Genomic DNA, 18,267 nt, shown 5'->3' with positions numbered 1-18,267 from the left:
TTTAAACACCTTCCAGGGATGGTGACTCCACCACTTCCCTGGGCAGCCTGTTCCAGTGCCTGACAACCCTTTCCATGAAGAAATTTTTCCTAATATCCAATCTAAACCTCTCCTGGTGCAACTTGAGGCCATTTCCTCTCATCCTATCACTTGCTACTTGGGAGAAGAGACCAGCACCCTCCATGCTACAACCTTCTTTCAGGTAGTTGTAGACAGCGATCAGGTCTCCCCTCAGCCTCCTTTTCTCCAGGCCAAACAGCCCCAGTTCCCTCAGCTGTTCCTCATCAGACTTGTGCCCCAGGCCCCTCAGCAACTTTGTCACCCTGCTCTGCACTCTCTCCAGCACCTCAATGTCTGTCTTGTAGTGACGGGCCCAAAACTGTAGAAAGCTTGTTCTTTATATCCAAGTTTTGAAATTACATTTCAGTGACACTGTCTATTGAAGGCTAAAATTTCTATGACAGAAGTTTATCAATCATTTAACCTTCTCTTGTCCTGCTTTAATGGAATTGATAGTATATTGCTGTTAACAGAACAGAACTTAAATGTGAAGTGAATTAGTAATTTTGTACTGAAGAAAGGGCAGCCATTTACTTAACTTGTTTGGATTTTTCCCTGTACAGCAGTAGATGACTTTTCTTTTAAGACCTAAGAACAAAGTCTGACAACCAGTGTCTTAAAAGACTGAAAAATATTTATATGTCAGATGACAACAATCACAATATATCAGCATTTTAAAAGTCTAAGTTATTTTCTATTCTAAAATATAGAGGCAATAAGGAACAGCATTTATATACTATAAATATGTTGCTCCCTGAGCAGCTAGAAAAGTTTAATGAGAACAAAATTTAATTTCTGAACACTCTTCACAAACTGAACTATTTCATTACACAACAGCCAAAGATGTTTGTAAAAAATAATGTTATATTATTTTTAAACAAGTTTCACAGAATAACATTTACAAACATACGCCTAAATAATTTAAACACAGCAAATTTAACAGGTTGGTCATGCTACAAAATTACTGTATACAAAAGATAGTCAAAGGGGATGTTAAAAGTGCTCTCTTGCTTGAAGATTTTTCTAGATGCATCTACTTCTAGTGTAACCTGAGTCATCTGCTGGTTCTCAGGTCTCTTCTCACACTTTTCCAGCAGTTCTCAATATAATCACGGCATACATCAGCTCTTTGAAGAGGGGTCAATGTGCTAACAAGCAAGTAAAAACCCTAGCTATTTCCTACCACTAATTTAATTTTAGAATCTTTCTCTAAGTAATAAAGTGGATGCTAATCCTCCATAATTTCACTGGGAAAAGCAGAATTCCACATGGCTTGCAAGTTTTACATGGGTGCTCTTTTCATCCATGAATAATAATGTGCTTACGACTTTACTGGATGTGGTGCGATAGGGAAGAGCAAAGCGTAACACCAAAAGACGAGCGTTTTGACACTTTGCTGAGCCGCTCCCTATGGGTGCGCAGGCCGAGCTTTGCTGTTAGCTTACACACCACATGGTGTAGCACCATCAATGTGCAAAGCGGCTGCTTCAGTTCTACCACCTGTGTATGTCTTCCACCACATCCAGTGCAGAATTTTAAAGTGCAAATTTTAAGATTTAGGAAAACTTATTTTGGAGGAGAAAAAGTTAAGGGGGGGTGTTGATTTGTTCTTGAGAGTAATAATGATTCATCAGGCAAAGCACCATTAAGCTGAACCTTCCACCCAGCTTTGAGCTGAAGCATCTCCTGACAAATGAGAGCCACAGTTTGTTCTTCTCTGACTGTGTTGTTTCATTGAGATATATAGTTGTATCAGAAGGGTTTTAAATTATATGCTAATTCATCACAGCATGAAGGGTGAAAGGCGAGGGAAGCCTTCTATTGCAAGTGTTCCTTACTGCTGTTATAATTGTGCTGAGTCCAGATGCTCCATTGCTTCAACAATTATTTTTTTTGGTGGCAATTACAATGCAGCCCCCAAAAAAGCACGAGAGAATTTCTGCTCTTAAATCTGTGAGTGGTCCACACAATGCCCACAGCTCCACCATCAACTGCAATAGCTCCTGGACTGCTCCCATAGAACAGCCTGTATTGGTCACTTACATGAGCCAGGAACTGCTCTTACCCCTCATGTCTTGGCAGTGGAGCTATGTTTCGTTCCAATCATCACCACACAGTGAGAACAGTGCTCTCAAAATGTCCCAAAATAGCCAAAGTGTAGAGTATTTGCTGTATCCAACACAACCTTCAGAAATGTACGGACTTGGACCATATTTAGATATTAAAAATTCAACCAGCAGGATTACCTGGCACTGGACTGTGTGCTCATCGCTCACTCTCTCCTGTCACATTCCATTTGAGGAGCTAACATCGCTGTACATACCAGACTTGTAGACATTGTGCTAGGAGAGACCAGCTACAGCAGTTCAAACACTTTTCGTTGTGGCCAGGCACTAGGACAAGAGCACTGTATGGTCTGTTCTGAAAATGTCTCCAAACACATAGATCAATTTGGCATTTCCATTGGTTGGAAGTATTCAGAAGTCAAGTTTTGCTCCGCTCAAGCTGTGGCTCAGGTTAACCACACTTCAATTACAGTCATCAAGGACACAAGTCAACCCTGTTGCCCCACCACAGCAGGCGGGGTCAGTAGAGGCTGAGTGTGTCACAGGCCACATACCACCAAATCACATCCCCTTTGCCAAAAGTGGCTGGTTGCAAGTGAATGGAATGGCTGAAGTTTTAAAAGAAGCCAATATGAAACGGCTGTTGACTACGCACTCTCTCATCCTGTTTCTTGGTCAATGGTGCCTTTACTAACGATAAAGCTTACTTAATAATTCTAAAAGAAATTACGTACAAATATAAAGTTGCCTGTGAGAAAACTGCTTTCTGGTCAAGAGAACAGCTGCCTGGAAATAGTTTGTGCTAGGTAAAGAATGTCCACAGTTTCTGCCATTGCTCTCTTGACCTTATTTTAAGCAACAGATCTAAATAAAACTCAAGCTTTATCAGCAATTGCCAATTTAAGTTGGAATGCTTAAGAATTCCTCTAACAATCATAGAATAACTAGCAATATATTGAAACTAAACTCTGATTGTCTTGTAATCTTCTACTTCACACTGTTCACCTACAAATTAATTAGAGAGAGAACTCTCTTCTGCTACAATTATACCTGGAGCTTGAGTCCCATAACACTGTTTTGTGGGCCAATTGTACCTTTTAATCTCTGACCATGACTTCCAAGATTTCAACACCTTCACAAACAAAATATTTAAGAGTGGTGTTCCGCCTCCAGCCTTTCTGCCTGGTCTGGAACCCACAGCTACACTTGTCACCATTTTAATTTAAACAGAGATGGTACCGTGAATTAGAAGAAAAGCTTTTAAAAAACAAAAAACAATCTGCAGAAAAATCTGCTCAGGTGACATCATCTGTTCTCGGAAGAGAAGAAAAAACCCCACACTATTGGCATCCAACAGTACAACCAGGTATGTCTTCATCATTGTTTAATGCATTTCACTAGAAATAGTTACCTGCCATATAATGGGGCTTTACTAAAACTGGCTACCCTGTAATGCAGCACATTTAGGACGTCTTCAATACTTTCGTTTCCAATGCCCACTTTCCATCTCATCTCACCTGCCCCACTGACTACATGCACTTTCTCTCACTGCTCACACCGGTGCTTTCACAAAAAATGAATATCCCCAAAACCAACATTTTCTGTCCTCAAACCCAGGTCTTCTGTTCACTGCTTGTTTCTGTATTAGTATCAGCCTACTTAGTTATAGGAAAATTCCAGAGCGGAGAAGGATTATGTCTACCGGTGACCCAAACAAAAACTAAGAACCAGCTGTCAGCTAACAGGCCACATATTCCAATATAAAATAATTTCTTAGTAAAAAACAACAACAAAAAAAGCTAGCAGATATTTTAGTCTCATTGAAACCATGCAAAGAATTCCCATTGCCTCTTCAAAATAAATAAATACATAAGTTATACATGGCCTTCTAAGCAATGCAGTTGAGTTCCAATGTGGGAAGCCCAATTCAAAACTTAAGGCCAGTAACAAGCAATCATCAGACCAATAATTTTTTTGTGCGTTCACAACTACTGGGCTTGTTTGGCATAACAGTTAAGGGGATGAAAAGGCAAACTGACTTGCATATTTAAAACACTGATGGATTCCCATGACAAAATTAAACACAGCAAAGCCTGTAACACGTCTCTAAACCACAATAATGTTCTCTTGGCCTCAGTGTTTCCAATGATAATGTTGGTCAGCTGCACCGAACAAGCTAAAATGGTTCTATATAACCGAAGAGTGAATAACAAGCACCACTAATCAGGGATTAAAACCATCTATGTATTAGTTTAGGTAAAGATCTCTTTCTAGAGGAAGAGCAGACAAACTCAGCTCCACTGGTCTCTATAGCAGGTGTCATAAGCTTGACAGAACTGGTGTGCCCAAATTTTGGTAACTCTTTGGGTGAGAGACTGTGGAGATAAGCTGGTCTTTTCAAAACTTGCCAAAAATTTTCTTCAAAACAAACATTTATATAAAAGTTCTATGTGCTGAGCTATCTGGAGTTACTTAAATAATTAAATACCCAACAAGACAGTGTCATCAGTTTGCTCCTTCTTCCTCTTCTTCTTCTTTAATAAGTAGGGTACCTAAGAGGAAAAAAAAAAAAGAGGGAAAAAAATCTGCAAAGATTTACAAATAGATTATGCAGAGAAAGAGATATTTAATCTGGACTGTTGGGAAGAGTCCGACTGGCAGAAAGAGGAAAGAGTTGTATTTTCTGCCACTGCTTCCAACTGACATGAACTTCTGCACACCTGAAGTGCTCTTAACTAAAGCCTTCAGCTGATGAGATATTCTGTTGGATGTTTTTCCAATGTTTCAGGTAACATGGAATTTAAAAGGTACTAAAGCAGGACCTGCAAAGATCAGCCTAACTTGGTCACTGGGAGATGCACCATGTCAGTTCAACGGCTAACAACCAACTAGCACTTCTCTTGTTGGGCCCCTACTTTGTGCTGCTATTTCCATGACATACATGACCAAATAAAATGGGATACCTCCTCAAAGATACCTAACTAGGATATCCAGACTACAAAACACAATTATATTAATGTGGATCCAAGAAGCAATATGGTCACATCTCTTAGGGATAACTTGGATGTCGATAAAGCTGCACTGCACAGTAGCATCATAGCCTATACCCCTTGGGTACTTCTGAAAAAAAATAAATCACCTTTTAACTGCCATGTTGAGCTAGGGCACATCAGACTGCGGCAGCCTGCAGGGTTCACACCATTTCATAGTTATGGGCTCATGAATTTAAAATAAGTTGAAATGCTAATAGCCCCCCAAAAGATGTATCAAGTTATAAATTTTCCCCACAGTAGCAAACCCCAATGGTACAGGTAAGCTCACAGCACGCTGAAACAACACAATCAAACGCATGCCTAAATAACTAGTACAAGGGGCGTGAAGGTTTATGTCTATTTACCTGTGCTGTCACCTGGGTAATGGGAACTGGGTCACACTGATGCTTTGCTCAGCTTGAGGCACAGAGTTGACCTATGGTGAGGCTTTGTGGTGAGAGCCCTTTGCTTACTGTATGATTGGGGTGCTCTGTTTCTTTTTTCAGAGGTAGGAAACAGAAAATAAACCACCACAGCCTGGTTTCTGTTGCTTTTTAGGTACTTAACGGCTGAGCAGGGTTCCTGGCAGAGAAACTAACAGGAAGGAGATGCCCATGTGCTGACAGACCTTCAATGCTTTTTTTTTTGTCCAGTACATCTTCAACCATTTCAATAATTTTGAGGCCCCCATATTAGTCATCTCACATACAGTACATAAGCATAACAGGATCCTGGGACAGTGTAACAGGAAGAACCTTATGGCCAATTACAGTGTTTCTGACATTTTTTTCTCAACATTCTAGTTTTTGTCGTTTCCACTCTTACATACCATCCTCTCTTTCTACATTGCATAGGAAACATACCAGCCTCATTCAGAGCTGCCCACTGCTCCAGGCTGTGGGAATGCTTAAGAAACTAAGGATCTAACCTTATACTAACAAGCTCACTCCTTGCCCATACAGATATGTGCCCTCTTCTATTTTTTGTTTCATTCTCACAACATTTTCTGCTACAACAGCAAAGGAACTACTGCAGGCCATCCTCCACAGCAGTACACTTCTCTCAGCAAGCTTCCACTTCCCAGTAGTTCTTAGTACTTCAGTTGATCTGACTTTGATTTCCCATCTCTTGCTCCCTGAAATGCAGCTGTCCTCTTGTCACCATTCCCACACTTGTACCTTCCCTGCTGCTACTCTGGCTTTTTATCAGTGTTACCAGTCCTGCTCTCCTCTTCATTGCTTTAGTAAACAGCAGAGAACCGTGACCCGCTACCATCTCCATTAACAATGTTTGAAAAAATATTTTTAAATTATCTCACTTTTAGTCACTAATCAGGACATACTTTAATATTTTTTCATATCAGTGAAGAGGATAGCTCACAAATTGAGGGTCACTGCACAGAGGAGGATACTCAGGCATTTACGAAACTTGCATAAAGTTTTGAAAACTTTCCCTTACACCAGAAGCAAAACAGAACATATCTATCCTCATCCTCCCATGTCACCCTCTTTTGTTGGAAAAACTGTAAATCAAATTTGCTGGGAAAACAGTGATTCAACTTGGCAGATGAAAGCCTTGTTAGCTTATTTAATACTAAATACTTAAGGTTATAATAAGAGCAGTCAACATGTGAACTCCACAAGGAGAACTTGAAACCAGTATTAAATGTGTTTATATATATGTGTGTGTATGTATGTATGTTTTAGTTCCCTATTCGTAATACATTAAAACTCTTTGACTGGATAATTTCAAGAGTGAGGCCCAACTGTGGGCTGCATGACCACTTAGATTTAATGCTCAAAAATCCATCAAACATTCTCAGAATATCCTGCAGCCAGGATCTCAATAACTACTTCTGAATAACTCCAAAGAGAGGAGGGAAGAATATTAATTAGATAGGCACACAGATGAACTTCTGAGGCTATGATTCATTTTCCTTTGGTTGTCTCCATATTAAGCTGTTAACTCACACCCGTTGCCTCATGCCCCAAACTCACCATCCAGCTTTTTCAGCTTGGGTACTCGTTTGGCTGCTTCATCAATCCAACTGTTCTGATCAGAGGCGTATTTCTCTTGTAGTGGATTGCCTACAAACACCAGATCCTCTAGTAATGGCAGCTCTGCCAGTCTCACAAACTCTGCTGCAACCACAAAGGTGAAAACACCACACAGATTGTGGAACACTGAAAGTACATATGCACCAAACCTTCCTTTCAAACTCAGTGGAAACATAAATAGCATGGGATACAATAGGATAGGGATTGCTTGGGCTTGAACTGGTGTCAGGTTAGAGAACACGTATGCATTGTAAATGAAGTCTGAGAAAGATGATTCAAAGAACAAAATCCACTGAGCTTAGAAATTAAATTCAATATTCTAACTCTTTTTACTCTCATGCATGAGTGGATATTCAGGGATTCTGCACGTATCTGCAGGCTTATCAGTGAGATTTAAAACTCTGTAACATACCAAACTATTTTTTACTTGGTGACTTAACTCATGCATTCACCACACTACAGGTAAAGTTGCAGAATAGAGAGGCGCGCCTTACCCCAGTCTTTCACCAAATTATTTGACATATAAAGAACCTTCAGCTTCTTCATAACACGGATACCCCTCAGTTTCTCAATGAAGTTGTATGAGATCCACAGCTCCTCTAAAGTTTCTCCAACTGCCTCCTAGAAAATGACAGGACTACTCAGGTAAGCAGAAGTGTATATTCCTTATTCCTCAGATTCTCTCTTCACTCCCTATAGGTCACCTCATGTGAGAAAATAGGAAGGTATATTGGTCCTCATTTCCTATTAAGCAAATCCCTAATTATGCACGATAAATACTTAGGGGAATTAAGAACAAAGGATCTGAAATATATTTAGGAGGACAGAAATCTGATATTAGAATAAGACAAGGAATGGCTGGCTGGAGTAGTTGTTCTTAAGGCATAGGGGCAGAAGAGACAAATTTGGCTGCTTGTGCACTGCAAGTACACATTAAGTGAATGCAATTTAACAACTACTTTAGAGAGGGTTTTATAAAATTTGAGGAAAGGACTCATTTCAGGTCCATATATGTTTGTACCTGTCAGCTGCTTTCATAATTCTCTCAAAAAAGAGGTGTTTTTAAACCAGCCATTAACACATTGACTCTACATTTCACACTTAAGAGATGTAGCATCTCTGAAGGTGGGAATAGCTTTGAAGAGAAACATTTTATTGGAGAAAAATACAGTATCTCTTGAGAAAGAAAATAATTTCTATATTCATTAAAAAAAAGATTGAAAAATGTTCTTCTGCCCAACAAACCAACCAAAACCCTAAAAATTGAGAAGCAATGTAAACAGATCATAGAGAAAAGAGAAAATAAATAGTTAGGCAATAACATAAATTCAGCAAAGACTTTTATGAACATAGGGAATTATCCTACATTCTAGACAGCACTCCATTTTATTAGTGAAGCATTGATACTAAGAACTGCATACCAATCCATTCAAGTTCTTTATGTTATTTCTTCCCAAGGACAGAATCCTCAAATTTTCTGTAACAGATAAAAGAAATTTTCTTGTTATTTTTTTTTTTTAGCACAACAAGCTGCTGTAAGTCAGGTAAAATGCCATCTTCTACTTACAAACAAACTGCACTTTGAACATGCTGTCTTAAGAAAGAAACAGAACCTCCGGACCTACACAGACCATCAGGTATAGATGCAGTGAACAGCACAGAAATGCACCCATGAACATAAAGATGCTCATGTGTAGGTTACTTAATCAAAATCCAGTTCAGATAATGACTGAAAAAAAATGAGGATTTCACCTTGTACTGGTACTGTAACTGCTAACTTGCTTGTTTTGATCCTACATAGTTCATACCCCTTCTCCAGGCAAAAGTTATTGTGATCTCGTTTTAAGGCAGCAGATTTTATTTCTGTAATAGGGGCAACATATAAAGTTGCCTTACAGATATCTGATGACAGACATTTCAGTTTAGTCTAGAAGCCAATCAAAACTTCTTCCAAAGAGAGCTGTTCTTACTGGGGTTCAGTGCAATACTAGTGTAACTCAAAGCTATCACAAAACAGCAAGTCTGCTTGCATAACTCATTTTCATTTTTCACACAAGCTTTCCTGCAGGTGTAAATAAGCAAACTGAGTTGCAGCATGTAGCTGAGTTAACTTTGAATCTGTACCTTTCATTAATGTTTTAACACTTGTTAACTGCATTAAGGACCAAATACTTAATGATCGTGTTTTGCTCTTGTATGCGTAATGATTTGAAACACATGGTACAATAGCTAATGGAAAGACCAATGAAAGTTCCAGCCAAGTAGCAGCAGATACTCCATAGACACCACATGTAGTGGCTAGAGACTGCTGAAGATGAAGGCTCAAGACTGCTCTAGAACAGACAGCTGTATGTTCTGTCTCAAGAAACATATGGATGAAATCACACCTGATAAACCCACACCTGGCAAATATTCTAAACCAAGACGATTCATTTTCATTTAAAAGTTGAGGTACAATGATAGTTTTTTTCTTCTTTTTAAGCACAAGAGCTTAATACACAATCATGCTCAAAAAATGAAGAATCATAATCAGTAAGTCTAATTCTACTATAGTTAATATAGGATCCCCATCCACAGGGGAGAGCGCAGGCAGATGGCCTTTTGGTCTAGCTAGCTATTCACTCTGTAACTCACATTTATAAATTGTGACTTTGCATCAGCATTTGAAATTTGGAAGAAATGAAAGGATACTTACAAATACAAAAATGACAGGTTGCTGAAAACATCATGCCTTCAAATTGTTTCTAACTCCTGTTAGTGTTTTTCTTACTCTTGTTCTGAGATATTCTATATTTTAAAAGAAGAAAGATCTCCCTCGTGGAACATTTACACTCTCTAAAACACAAAACTAACACTTGTTGCTGTTACCTAAAACATCTTCCTCACAGGTACAGATACAGGGCTGTGATCCATTACACAGAATTATCTACTCGACATAACCACAATATCAGGTATATACATTAATAGCAATCTTTTCCATCTGAAAAGAGTACAGATGCTTAAAAAGGTTTCTCAGCTTCCTCTCTGCAATAAGCAATAGCAAATACGGAAAAATTAGTCTTGTTTCCATAGCTATAAGCACTGCTTTCTCTCTCTTCCACAGAAGACAACAGAGACAGTGAGTTCCTCATATTCTATACCTTTAAGAGACAGACCATGTAGTTCTAGTTTGTCTGGCTTTAGGTTCAAATACTTGGTACAGACTGAGTGTTTTGGTTCTACATTTTATTAATACAAGTATTTAAGATACTTTAAATGCTTTTCATGTTTTATCCCACTAAAATATTTGGTCTGTTTCACTTTTATATATAACTGCCTAATTATTTTTGTTCATGATAGAGTTACTCAATTTGAAATATTACGGTACAGTTCTTTGGAAAGACTACTGCAATATTTTTCTCTGAATAGTATTTGCAAATTGGGTGAATTCTGAGCACGTTATGAAAACAAGTAAGTTCATCAAGCTCCTTGACAGCCTGATCAGTGTATAACTGGAGAGGATGGGATTCCAGGTTTCTTGTCTGTCCAGCTGGCAGTTTGATAGGGACAAAAAAGCATGGAAACTCCAGCCCAAAACTTGCAGCTCTTTGCCAGCCTCGTGCCACAGAGTCAAAGTCTTGAGGACAGACCATTAAGGCTTCTGTCCCAAAGTCAGTAACCCAATGAGTTTCAAGGTTTCATGGACAGCCACTCAAGAAATAAAAGTTCGGTTCCCCTTCTAAACAGATGGCACACCCCTTTCAAGTGTGAACAAAATCAGACCAAGTACATCCAGTCATCTGCAAAGTGAAATAACATTTTTCCATCCACGTCTCCAACACTCCAGCGTCACTACAACCAATACCGCAATTATGGAGTTGTTGAACTGCAGACCATCTCCATCATGAGTGTGGAAACTGGTCATTAAATCACCCAAGAACTTATTAGGTGTTGAATATCATAACTAGGCCCACTGGTGGTTACAAAAGTGCTTTCTGAATGGATTTTGTTGTTGTTAAACCTGCACAGTGAGACAACTGCCAAGGCTAGTCCAGGGCTACGTGCTCTAATACACCATTACTGCTACACATGCATTCTCCAGTAAGACTGATCATTGTAAAGGTCACCTCTAATTTTCTAAGAGGAAGGAATTAAAAAGGATAAGAAGAGGTATAAAGCTGGAAACATATAACAAATTATGGTATATGTCCTATCCAAGCAACTCAAAACCAAACGTAATTGACCACTGTCACTTACTCAGGTTGCTCAAGTTGGCGATTCTTTCAATGCAGTTTGTAGACAGCGATAGTTTCCTTTAAAAGCAAGAATAATCAATTCATAGTATACAAAGGATCACTATATCAGAAGAGTTTCATGTCCAAACACCACTGCATTAGAAATAACTGTCTATTCTTCTCTCAATAGATAGTGAACTAACTGGATGTGTAAACAGACTTAGAATATCTTCAAACCATCAAGACTTTTATAACTTTATTTAGCTTCTGGGAAAATACCATGAGTTACTTACATGACATATCGGATTAACTTTTTATGCCTTATCAAATGCATGTGCATTTACTTCTGAAATGGCTCTAATTTCTTTCTGAAAGTCCTGCATAGGTCTCCTTTTTTTGGCACAAATTTTGGAATGGGTCATGAATGTGCCAGCCAGCTGAAGGACTCCAAACATGGACCTGTAACTGTATACTGATAAACAGTATCTAATTTTTCTGGTTCCAAATAGCAAAAAAGAATCTGTCCTAACATCATCTCAGTTAAGTGACAGAGATCTTTTAATTAAAAAGAGGAACTGAGTGTGGAAAGAAAAGCTTAGCTGAGAATAAATAAGAGAAAGCTGCTGCTTTGAAGGCCACACTTAGACATAGTAAATACATATTTGCACAGTGGAGAGCAGAAAAATGGAAAATTAATATAAATAGAAGAAGAGAAAGGAGGAGGAGCGAGAAGGAGAGAGAGAAGGAGCGAGAGAAGGAGATTTGGTTTCCAACTTGTTTTTAACTGAACTTACTCGCAGTTAACAAGAGTGGAGAGAGATTCATCCATCTTCTCTACAGGAGGAATCTGACCGTACAGTTTCACTTCCTTTGCCTCTGAAGCCTTCTGGCCATTTTTTTCTTCCTAAATAAAAGAGAAAGTGCAATTACTAAAAATTACTATACTAAAAAAATTACTATAAACATAATTACTATAGAAGTAATTCAAATATACTAGTAAAAGATATTACTGAAAAGAGAAAGCATTTTGAATACCGCTTATCAAGATTCCTGCTGGCACAGCATAAAGAGGGGAAGGCTACCTTACTTGTACATTACATATGCTTTATTTTAAAAGTTGTATTACACTTGAGCAATTTAATTAAGGGGTCCTCTGCCATAAAGAAATGGAGAATAGACAGAAGTTTAAAATTCTGAATGACAGTACTTCTTACACTGACATACAGGAGCCACAACTACAGCAAATCTGTAGCAGAAGCAGATTCTTAAAAGCTCAGACAGAAAAATCTCCTTTCCACTTCACCCAGAAAACTCAGAACTCATGCCTAACTCACAACACAAACTGAACACAGGGGACTACATTTTGGGGGAAAACTTCAACAGATTCACAGAATTAAGAATCTAAAGAAAAAAAAAATCTAATTAGCCATTAAAAAAGAGTGTGGGAAGATTTCCCACTTCAGAGAATACAGAAAAAGACACATTTCTTATTTACAATGTAGGTTGATAATTTTCTAGATTAAATACTTTTAAAAGTTCAGAGCTTTAGAAAAATGGCCACAACTTCAGCATTTGGGTTTATTTAAAAACATACTCTGTTAAACCTTTTAAAATTCTGAAGTAATGGTAATTATTGACTAAACACTTGGAACAAGTATCTATTTAGGTAGTACCACCAGTTTTGACAGCTGCCTCCCTGACAGCACAAAGGGAGCACTTTGTCAATTCACTCAGTGTTCAGAGGGAGGACTGGAGGTCCATTAACAAAGGAGAAATCTACTCTGCACTTTCAAAACAAGGACTCTTGTTTTCTCCCCCATTTTTACGCAGCTACTGAGAAATGAGATAGCCAAGGTCTGGCCTGGTTTATATGGCTACTTTGTAATGAAATGAATTGCATCCCAGAAGTCTTTAAGAATCCCACAGCACAAGATTAAGTTTTGATAACATTATTTTCTCTCTTATGTACCAAAATATTTCAAGCAACTTAATTCAATAAAAAACTAGCATGTTGTCTTGTGCATTTACTTATATTCCAGTTTCTGTCCAAATTCAGTGTGATAGTATTTTTACTCAGAATTAGCAATTTAGCAAATAAGCATGTCAGATGTTTTGCTAGAATATAGTGAATGTGTTCAAACTAAGTCACTATATAAATGTGAAACTTCCATTTTATTTTCTAAGAATAACACTGTATCTATTTGCATGTATACTCAGTTTATAATCTATCCGTTTATACCAACAAATAAGAATGCATTTTTTCTTAAAAACATGAAAGAGAGCGAGCTTCTACCACAGCCTGTGACCAGCAGTGAGCACTTGCAGGAAGCAGTGAGCACATCCTGATACTCTTTTAAGAACAGGCTAAGTGTTTGCTAAGCCAAAGTTACTTCAATTTAATTAATGTCACCCCGACTGTAGGATATAAGGAAACCCTTATGGCAAAGGGAAGAAAAATATCTGGATTGCAACAGAACACCAGATCCAATTTTATAAGTCACGTGGACCCAAACTAGGAATTGTAACAGGAAGATTTAGAACCACCCACAATAACATGGACAGAAAAGCGAATTCAGCACTTCATGCCTAACACTGATGGAAACTCACTGACACGGGTCTATTGTCCCCAAGAGACATGTGACAGAGGAGCAAATGGAAAATAAATCTTTAATAGGAAACATGGAGTTCAGGTTTTGGAGGGCAGATAGAGTGGGGGAGGAAAAGCAACATTTTTTAATACTCACTTCACGCCTCTAATAATGTCGTTGTCTGCAATTTGTTGCATTCTAATTCTTATTACGAAAGCAGGGTGAAGTTTGTGTAATATACCAACATAACTAAAAAGACCCATGAAATACTGAAGGTACTAAACAATTATAAAATTCAAAAAGGAAGTAGTCTTCAATTACAGACTTGTACCTTGAGCTGATACTACAGATCTTCTGGCTTTCAACTGTACCTGCCCACACTGCCTCACATCCAGATCTTCTTGAGACCAAAACACTTATAAGGTCTTGCTCTAGCAGCTGGCCAGATTTAGCAGGAGAGTGCATGTCCACTGAACAGCACATCTGTGCCCTCATCTAAAATTCACTGAGACCAGGGAAAGATTCTCACTGATTTTACTGGACTGTGAACCTGACCCCAGAGCATCCTATATCATCATTTGAAATTACATCTGCACCCTTGCCAACAAACAGCTTTCCAGAAGGCTCCAAGGCCAGGTCAGTTACTGCCCCAAATGACTGCCTGTATTGGCATAGTACGTCAAGAAGAAAAACAAGCATGAAACTCATTCTGAGTTAAGCTCTGCACAATATGAGGAACACTATGTTAAAAGACAATAGCAGAAGTTTTGCTGACTTCAATGCAGGGAGAATTTCCTACTTGTTTATTCTGTGGGAAGGACTGCACTCAGGTAAAATTAACAGCACATAATTAAAACATAAGACATCCCCAACTTTAAACCTCTTTGTAGTCTCAGGCCTTCTATCAAAGCATATTCAACAGAACAAGGCAGGTGAGCAAAACAGGCTCATCTTTACCAAGCTGTATCAATTTAACAAGAATGTACAGAAAGTTCAACAGAATGTATTATACTTAAATAATAATAATACATTTTTTACTTTGTGAAACTCCTTACAGTGAATGTTTCAAGCAAACATATTTCTTACAGTAAGTTTGAAAAATAAATTTAGCTGAATACAGTAAAACCCCATGCCACGGAGTACTGCAAAGCAGCTAAATACTGTTCTAGTACTTACCCATCTGGCTAGAGCTTCTTTGATAGTTGTTGCTTTTGCCTAAAAATGAAACAAATTTAAATGAATATTCATTGCAAATTTTTAGTTGGCTTGATCACAGTAAACATATCTCCCCTCCCTTCTCTCTCCTTATCCTGCTTGTCTACCCCTTTCTACTGCTTCACTGTATTGTCTTCCCACACTGGAACCCCCCACTGCCCTGTAAGGTTAATTTCTGGGGTACTTGGTAGCATTTACAGAAGCAACCAATTGCCTTAATGCAATGACATTATCTTCTTGATCTTACTCTCTGCCCCATCTGGAGCACGGGTTTTGGAATGCTGCTTGTTAGCTTTGATAGTGAAATTTAATTGAATTCAAAGACATCAAAAGTTACTGCACTGAAAAATGTGGCCTAATGTTCTTAACCCCGCCACACTTTCCATTATTGTGCATTAGCAACTTCCTGTCTGAAAGCAAGTCAGTGAGTGGACAGAATGATGAAGCCTCTTAAGATTCACTGAGGGAGATAACACACACCTTGTCAAAAATCAAGAGCAATCTGGATTGTTTATATTTGTTTTTCTCCGACCACTTTATGTCCAGTCACATCATGAAATGTGAAAACATGTATTATTCACTTAGAAAAAAAACTGAGAGCTGATGTACAAGGCTTTTAGAGGATTGACCCACTGACCAACTTTCTGTTGTCACTAACTCCAACTCTTCTCCCTCACATCAGACTTATCAAAACCAAGCGACGATATCCAAAACAGTAGTATATAGAGAAACTCTGATATATCCTAAATATTAAACATATTTCAAGATGTCTTTCAGATTAAAAAGGTGCCAGAGACCAATCTTTCACAAAAACTGATCAACAGCCTTCTTTCCACAAAACCACGCATCTCTATTGCTCTTCAGTGTAGCACTACCATATGTGGATAGAAGCAGCCTTTCAGGTAATCAAATAAAAAAAAAAATAAAAAAATAAAAAAAAAAAAAAAAAAAAAGACCATAGAAGTTAAAGCAACAAAGTAGCTTCCAAGCAAAATTATATGCAATCACCTCGGTCACAGAGCTTTAGGGTTGGGTACTTTACTCTAGACCACTAGAAACTCTGAACCCCTTAGTAAAAGACAACAGTTGAGGCAGCTGCACATGAGAGAATGGCTGCAGCCCCTGCCCACCCAGCAACAGTCTCAGACCCAACAATGCCAAGGACTCCGAGCACACATTTCAGATATCAAATATGCCTTCATTTAAACACGTATCACTAAACATTCTCAGATGTTCTAGCTGCTCCTGCCCACTGACAGGTGTTCATTTTAATCCTGCCTATACTGTGTGAGAGCAGCTGTAGGTCACAGTGTAGATGACCTGGCAAACTTGCGCCATGGCAGTATCTCCTCAGTGTCTGCTGCAGACAAACACCTACACGACCTCCTGTTCAGATCACATTCTTAGTTCCCACGCCAACAGCTTCATGAAACCCTTTTAACAGCTGCCAGCGTGCCAGCAAAAACAGCTGGCTTCCAGTTAGCCAGGTTTTCTGGACCTGAAATTCATTGCATTTTTCATAACTATGGTGGCCAACTGTCATGGCATTCAGGTACATGATCTCAGACACTCTTCTGTTGAAGACAGGAACAGACTTACATGACCAGTGCCTGCTTCTGTTTCAATCTCATGCCTAAAACAGGACTGGACTTTAAAACTAGTCATCCACAGGAGCACAAGGACCAGCTTCTTCCCTGACCTCTGCTGACTTGTCTCTCCTGGGGTAATATCTGATTTGGTGGAAATACGAAAATCAGCCTAGTGGCTTATCAAGCAAACATGTATCAAGGATTTTGTTTTTTTCTTTGAAGTGCACTTGAAATGTCCCTATTTTCTGGCAAGAGAGGTTACTTAAGGGAAACCTCCCTCTGAGAAGCCTATTTGCAGGGTTCCTCGACCTGTATATTTAAAAATTTCCTACAGGTATTTAGATTAAATAAAGTCATGTTAGTTAGAGCATTCAAAATGCCAGGTGATCCAAAGCTGAAATTGTCACCCTGAAGAGTCACTATCAACATTGCAGGAACAAGAAACATAACACTTTAAGGGGAAAAAACATATCCCTGTACATGCAGAAGTTGTAACAAAAGAAATAGTTGCCCGCCAAAACATGGCTGTTGGACACAGAGTATTTACAAAATTCAGATCCCCAAGAGAAAGTAAAACAGTGACACTTTGCCTTAATTTGCATACATTTATTTATATGTTAGATAGAGCAAAACAGAATTTGCACAGCAACAGATACCAGGCTAATCAGTGTAATAATTGCAGATAGTGCTGCCTTAACTGTACTAACTCGGGTTTTTATGTGATGGCATCCCGGCCTCCCAACAACTGCAGGGTGAAAATTAATTTTCTCCCACTACTTTGATCTGTCCCTGAAATACCCATTTTCCAAGGAGCAGTTACAGGCCACGACTCCCCCGCCTTACCCAAGGCCTCTAGTTCTGGCCAGCTTACGCCGCGCCCGGGCTGCCCGGCGCCAGACACCAGCACGGCGGAGCCCCGGCCGCGAAGGGCTCGGTCCCCCCGCGCTACCGCTCCCTCGGTCCCGGGCGGCGGCGGTGCCACAGCCGCTCCGCGGGGACCGCTCCGGGGCAGACCTGAGGGGACGCCGCTCACACACCCCAGCCCCTTCCAGCCCTCCCCACCCCCACCCCGGAGCAGGCCCCGTCGTTGGGACCCCCGCCAGTCACCCCCAGGTCCCGGAGACGCCCCGGCTCCCCAGCAGCCGCTAGGCCGGCCGCCACCCCCCGCAGGCCCAGCGCTCTCCCCGCCAGGCGCCCGGGTGCCCGCGCCGGCCCTGACGGGACCCACCATTGCCGTTGCTACCGTTAACGCTCCGGTTGCTATGGCACAGCCGCTTCCCGCGCATGCGCAGCGCCACGGGCACGTCGGGGCGGGGGGAGCGAGCACGAAGGCACCCACACCTGGCGATCATAGAGATGCGCTGCCACAGAGAAAGTCCCATCCCGGAAGTCCCGTAGGGGGCGGTCCGTGATGCATTGTGGGACGCGGCGGAGGGGGCGCGGTGG

General features: G+C 39.9%; 1 protein-coding gene across 3 annotated transcripts; it reads right to left on the bottom strand.

Moving 5' to 3' along the window:
• Window positions 1–674: 674 nt before the first annotated feature.
• DNAL1 (dynein axonemal light chain 1) lies at window positions 675–18,226 on the bottom strand. 3 transcript variants are annotated; one of them, XM_065064546.1, is made up of 8 exons: window positions 18,050–18,226; window positions 15,194–15,232; window positions 12,224–12,333; window positions 11,452–11,507; window positions 8,637–8,692; window positions 7,710–7,836; window positions 7,156–7,299; window positions 675–4,678 (listed from the first exon to the last, which is right to left on the bottom strand). In XM_065064546.1, the coding sequence occupies exons 1-8, from the start codon at window positions 18,050–18,052 to the stop codon at window positions 4,632–4,634; spliced, it is 582 nt and encodes a 193-aa protein (XP_064920618.1). In that variant the 5' UTR covers window positions 18,053–18,226; the 3' UTR covers window positions 675–4,631. The 3 variants fall into 3 exon arrangements, with proteins under 3 accessions (XP_064920618.1, XP_064920619.1, XP_064920620.1); XM_065064547.1 differs by having other exon boundaries at window positions 7,156–7,296; window positions 18,050–18,221; XM_065064548.1 differs by having other exon boundaries at window positions 7,156–7,245; window positions 18,050–18,221.
• Window positions 18,227–18,267: the final 41 nt, after the last annotated feature.

The sequence above is a fragment of the Columba livia genome, chromosome 5, assembly GCF_036013475.1.
Source record: "Columba livia isolate bColLiv1 breed racing homer chromosome 5, bColLiv1.pat.W.v2, whole genome shotgun sequence".
In the NCBI taxonomy this organism is placed as follows: Eukaryota; Metazoa; Chordata; class Aves; order Columbiformes; family Columbidae; genus Columba; species Columba livia.
Note: the sequence above shows the minus strand (reverse complement) of the source record. Positions and strands in the feature narration are given on the sequence as shown.

Excerpts from the sequence above, each read along its gene's own strand:
- DNAL1 (XM_065064546.1), bottom strand. Across the intron at positions 8,693-11,451 it reads CGCCAACTTGAGCAACCTGA|AAAATTTGAGGATTCTGTCC; the intron begins GTAAGTGACAGT and ends TATCTGTTACAG. Across the intron at positions 4,679-7,155 it reads CAAGCTGAAAAAGCTGGATG|GTACCCTACTTATTAAAGAA; the intron begins GTGAGTTTGGGG and ends TTTTCCTCTTAG.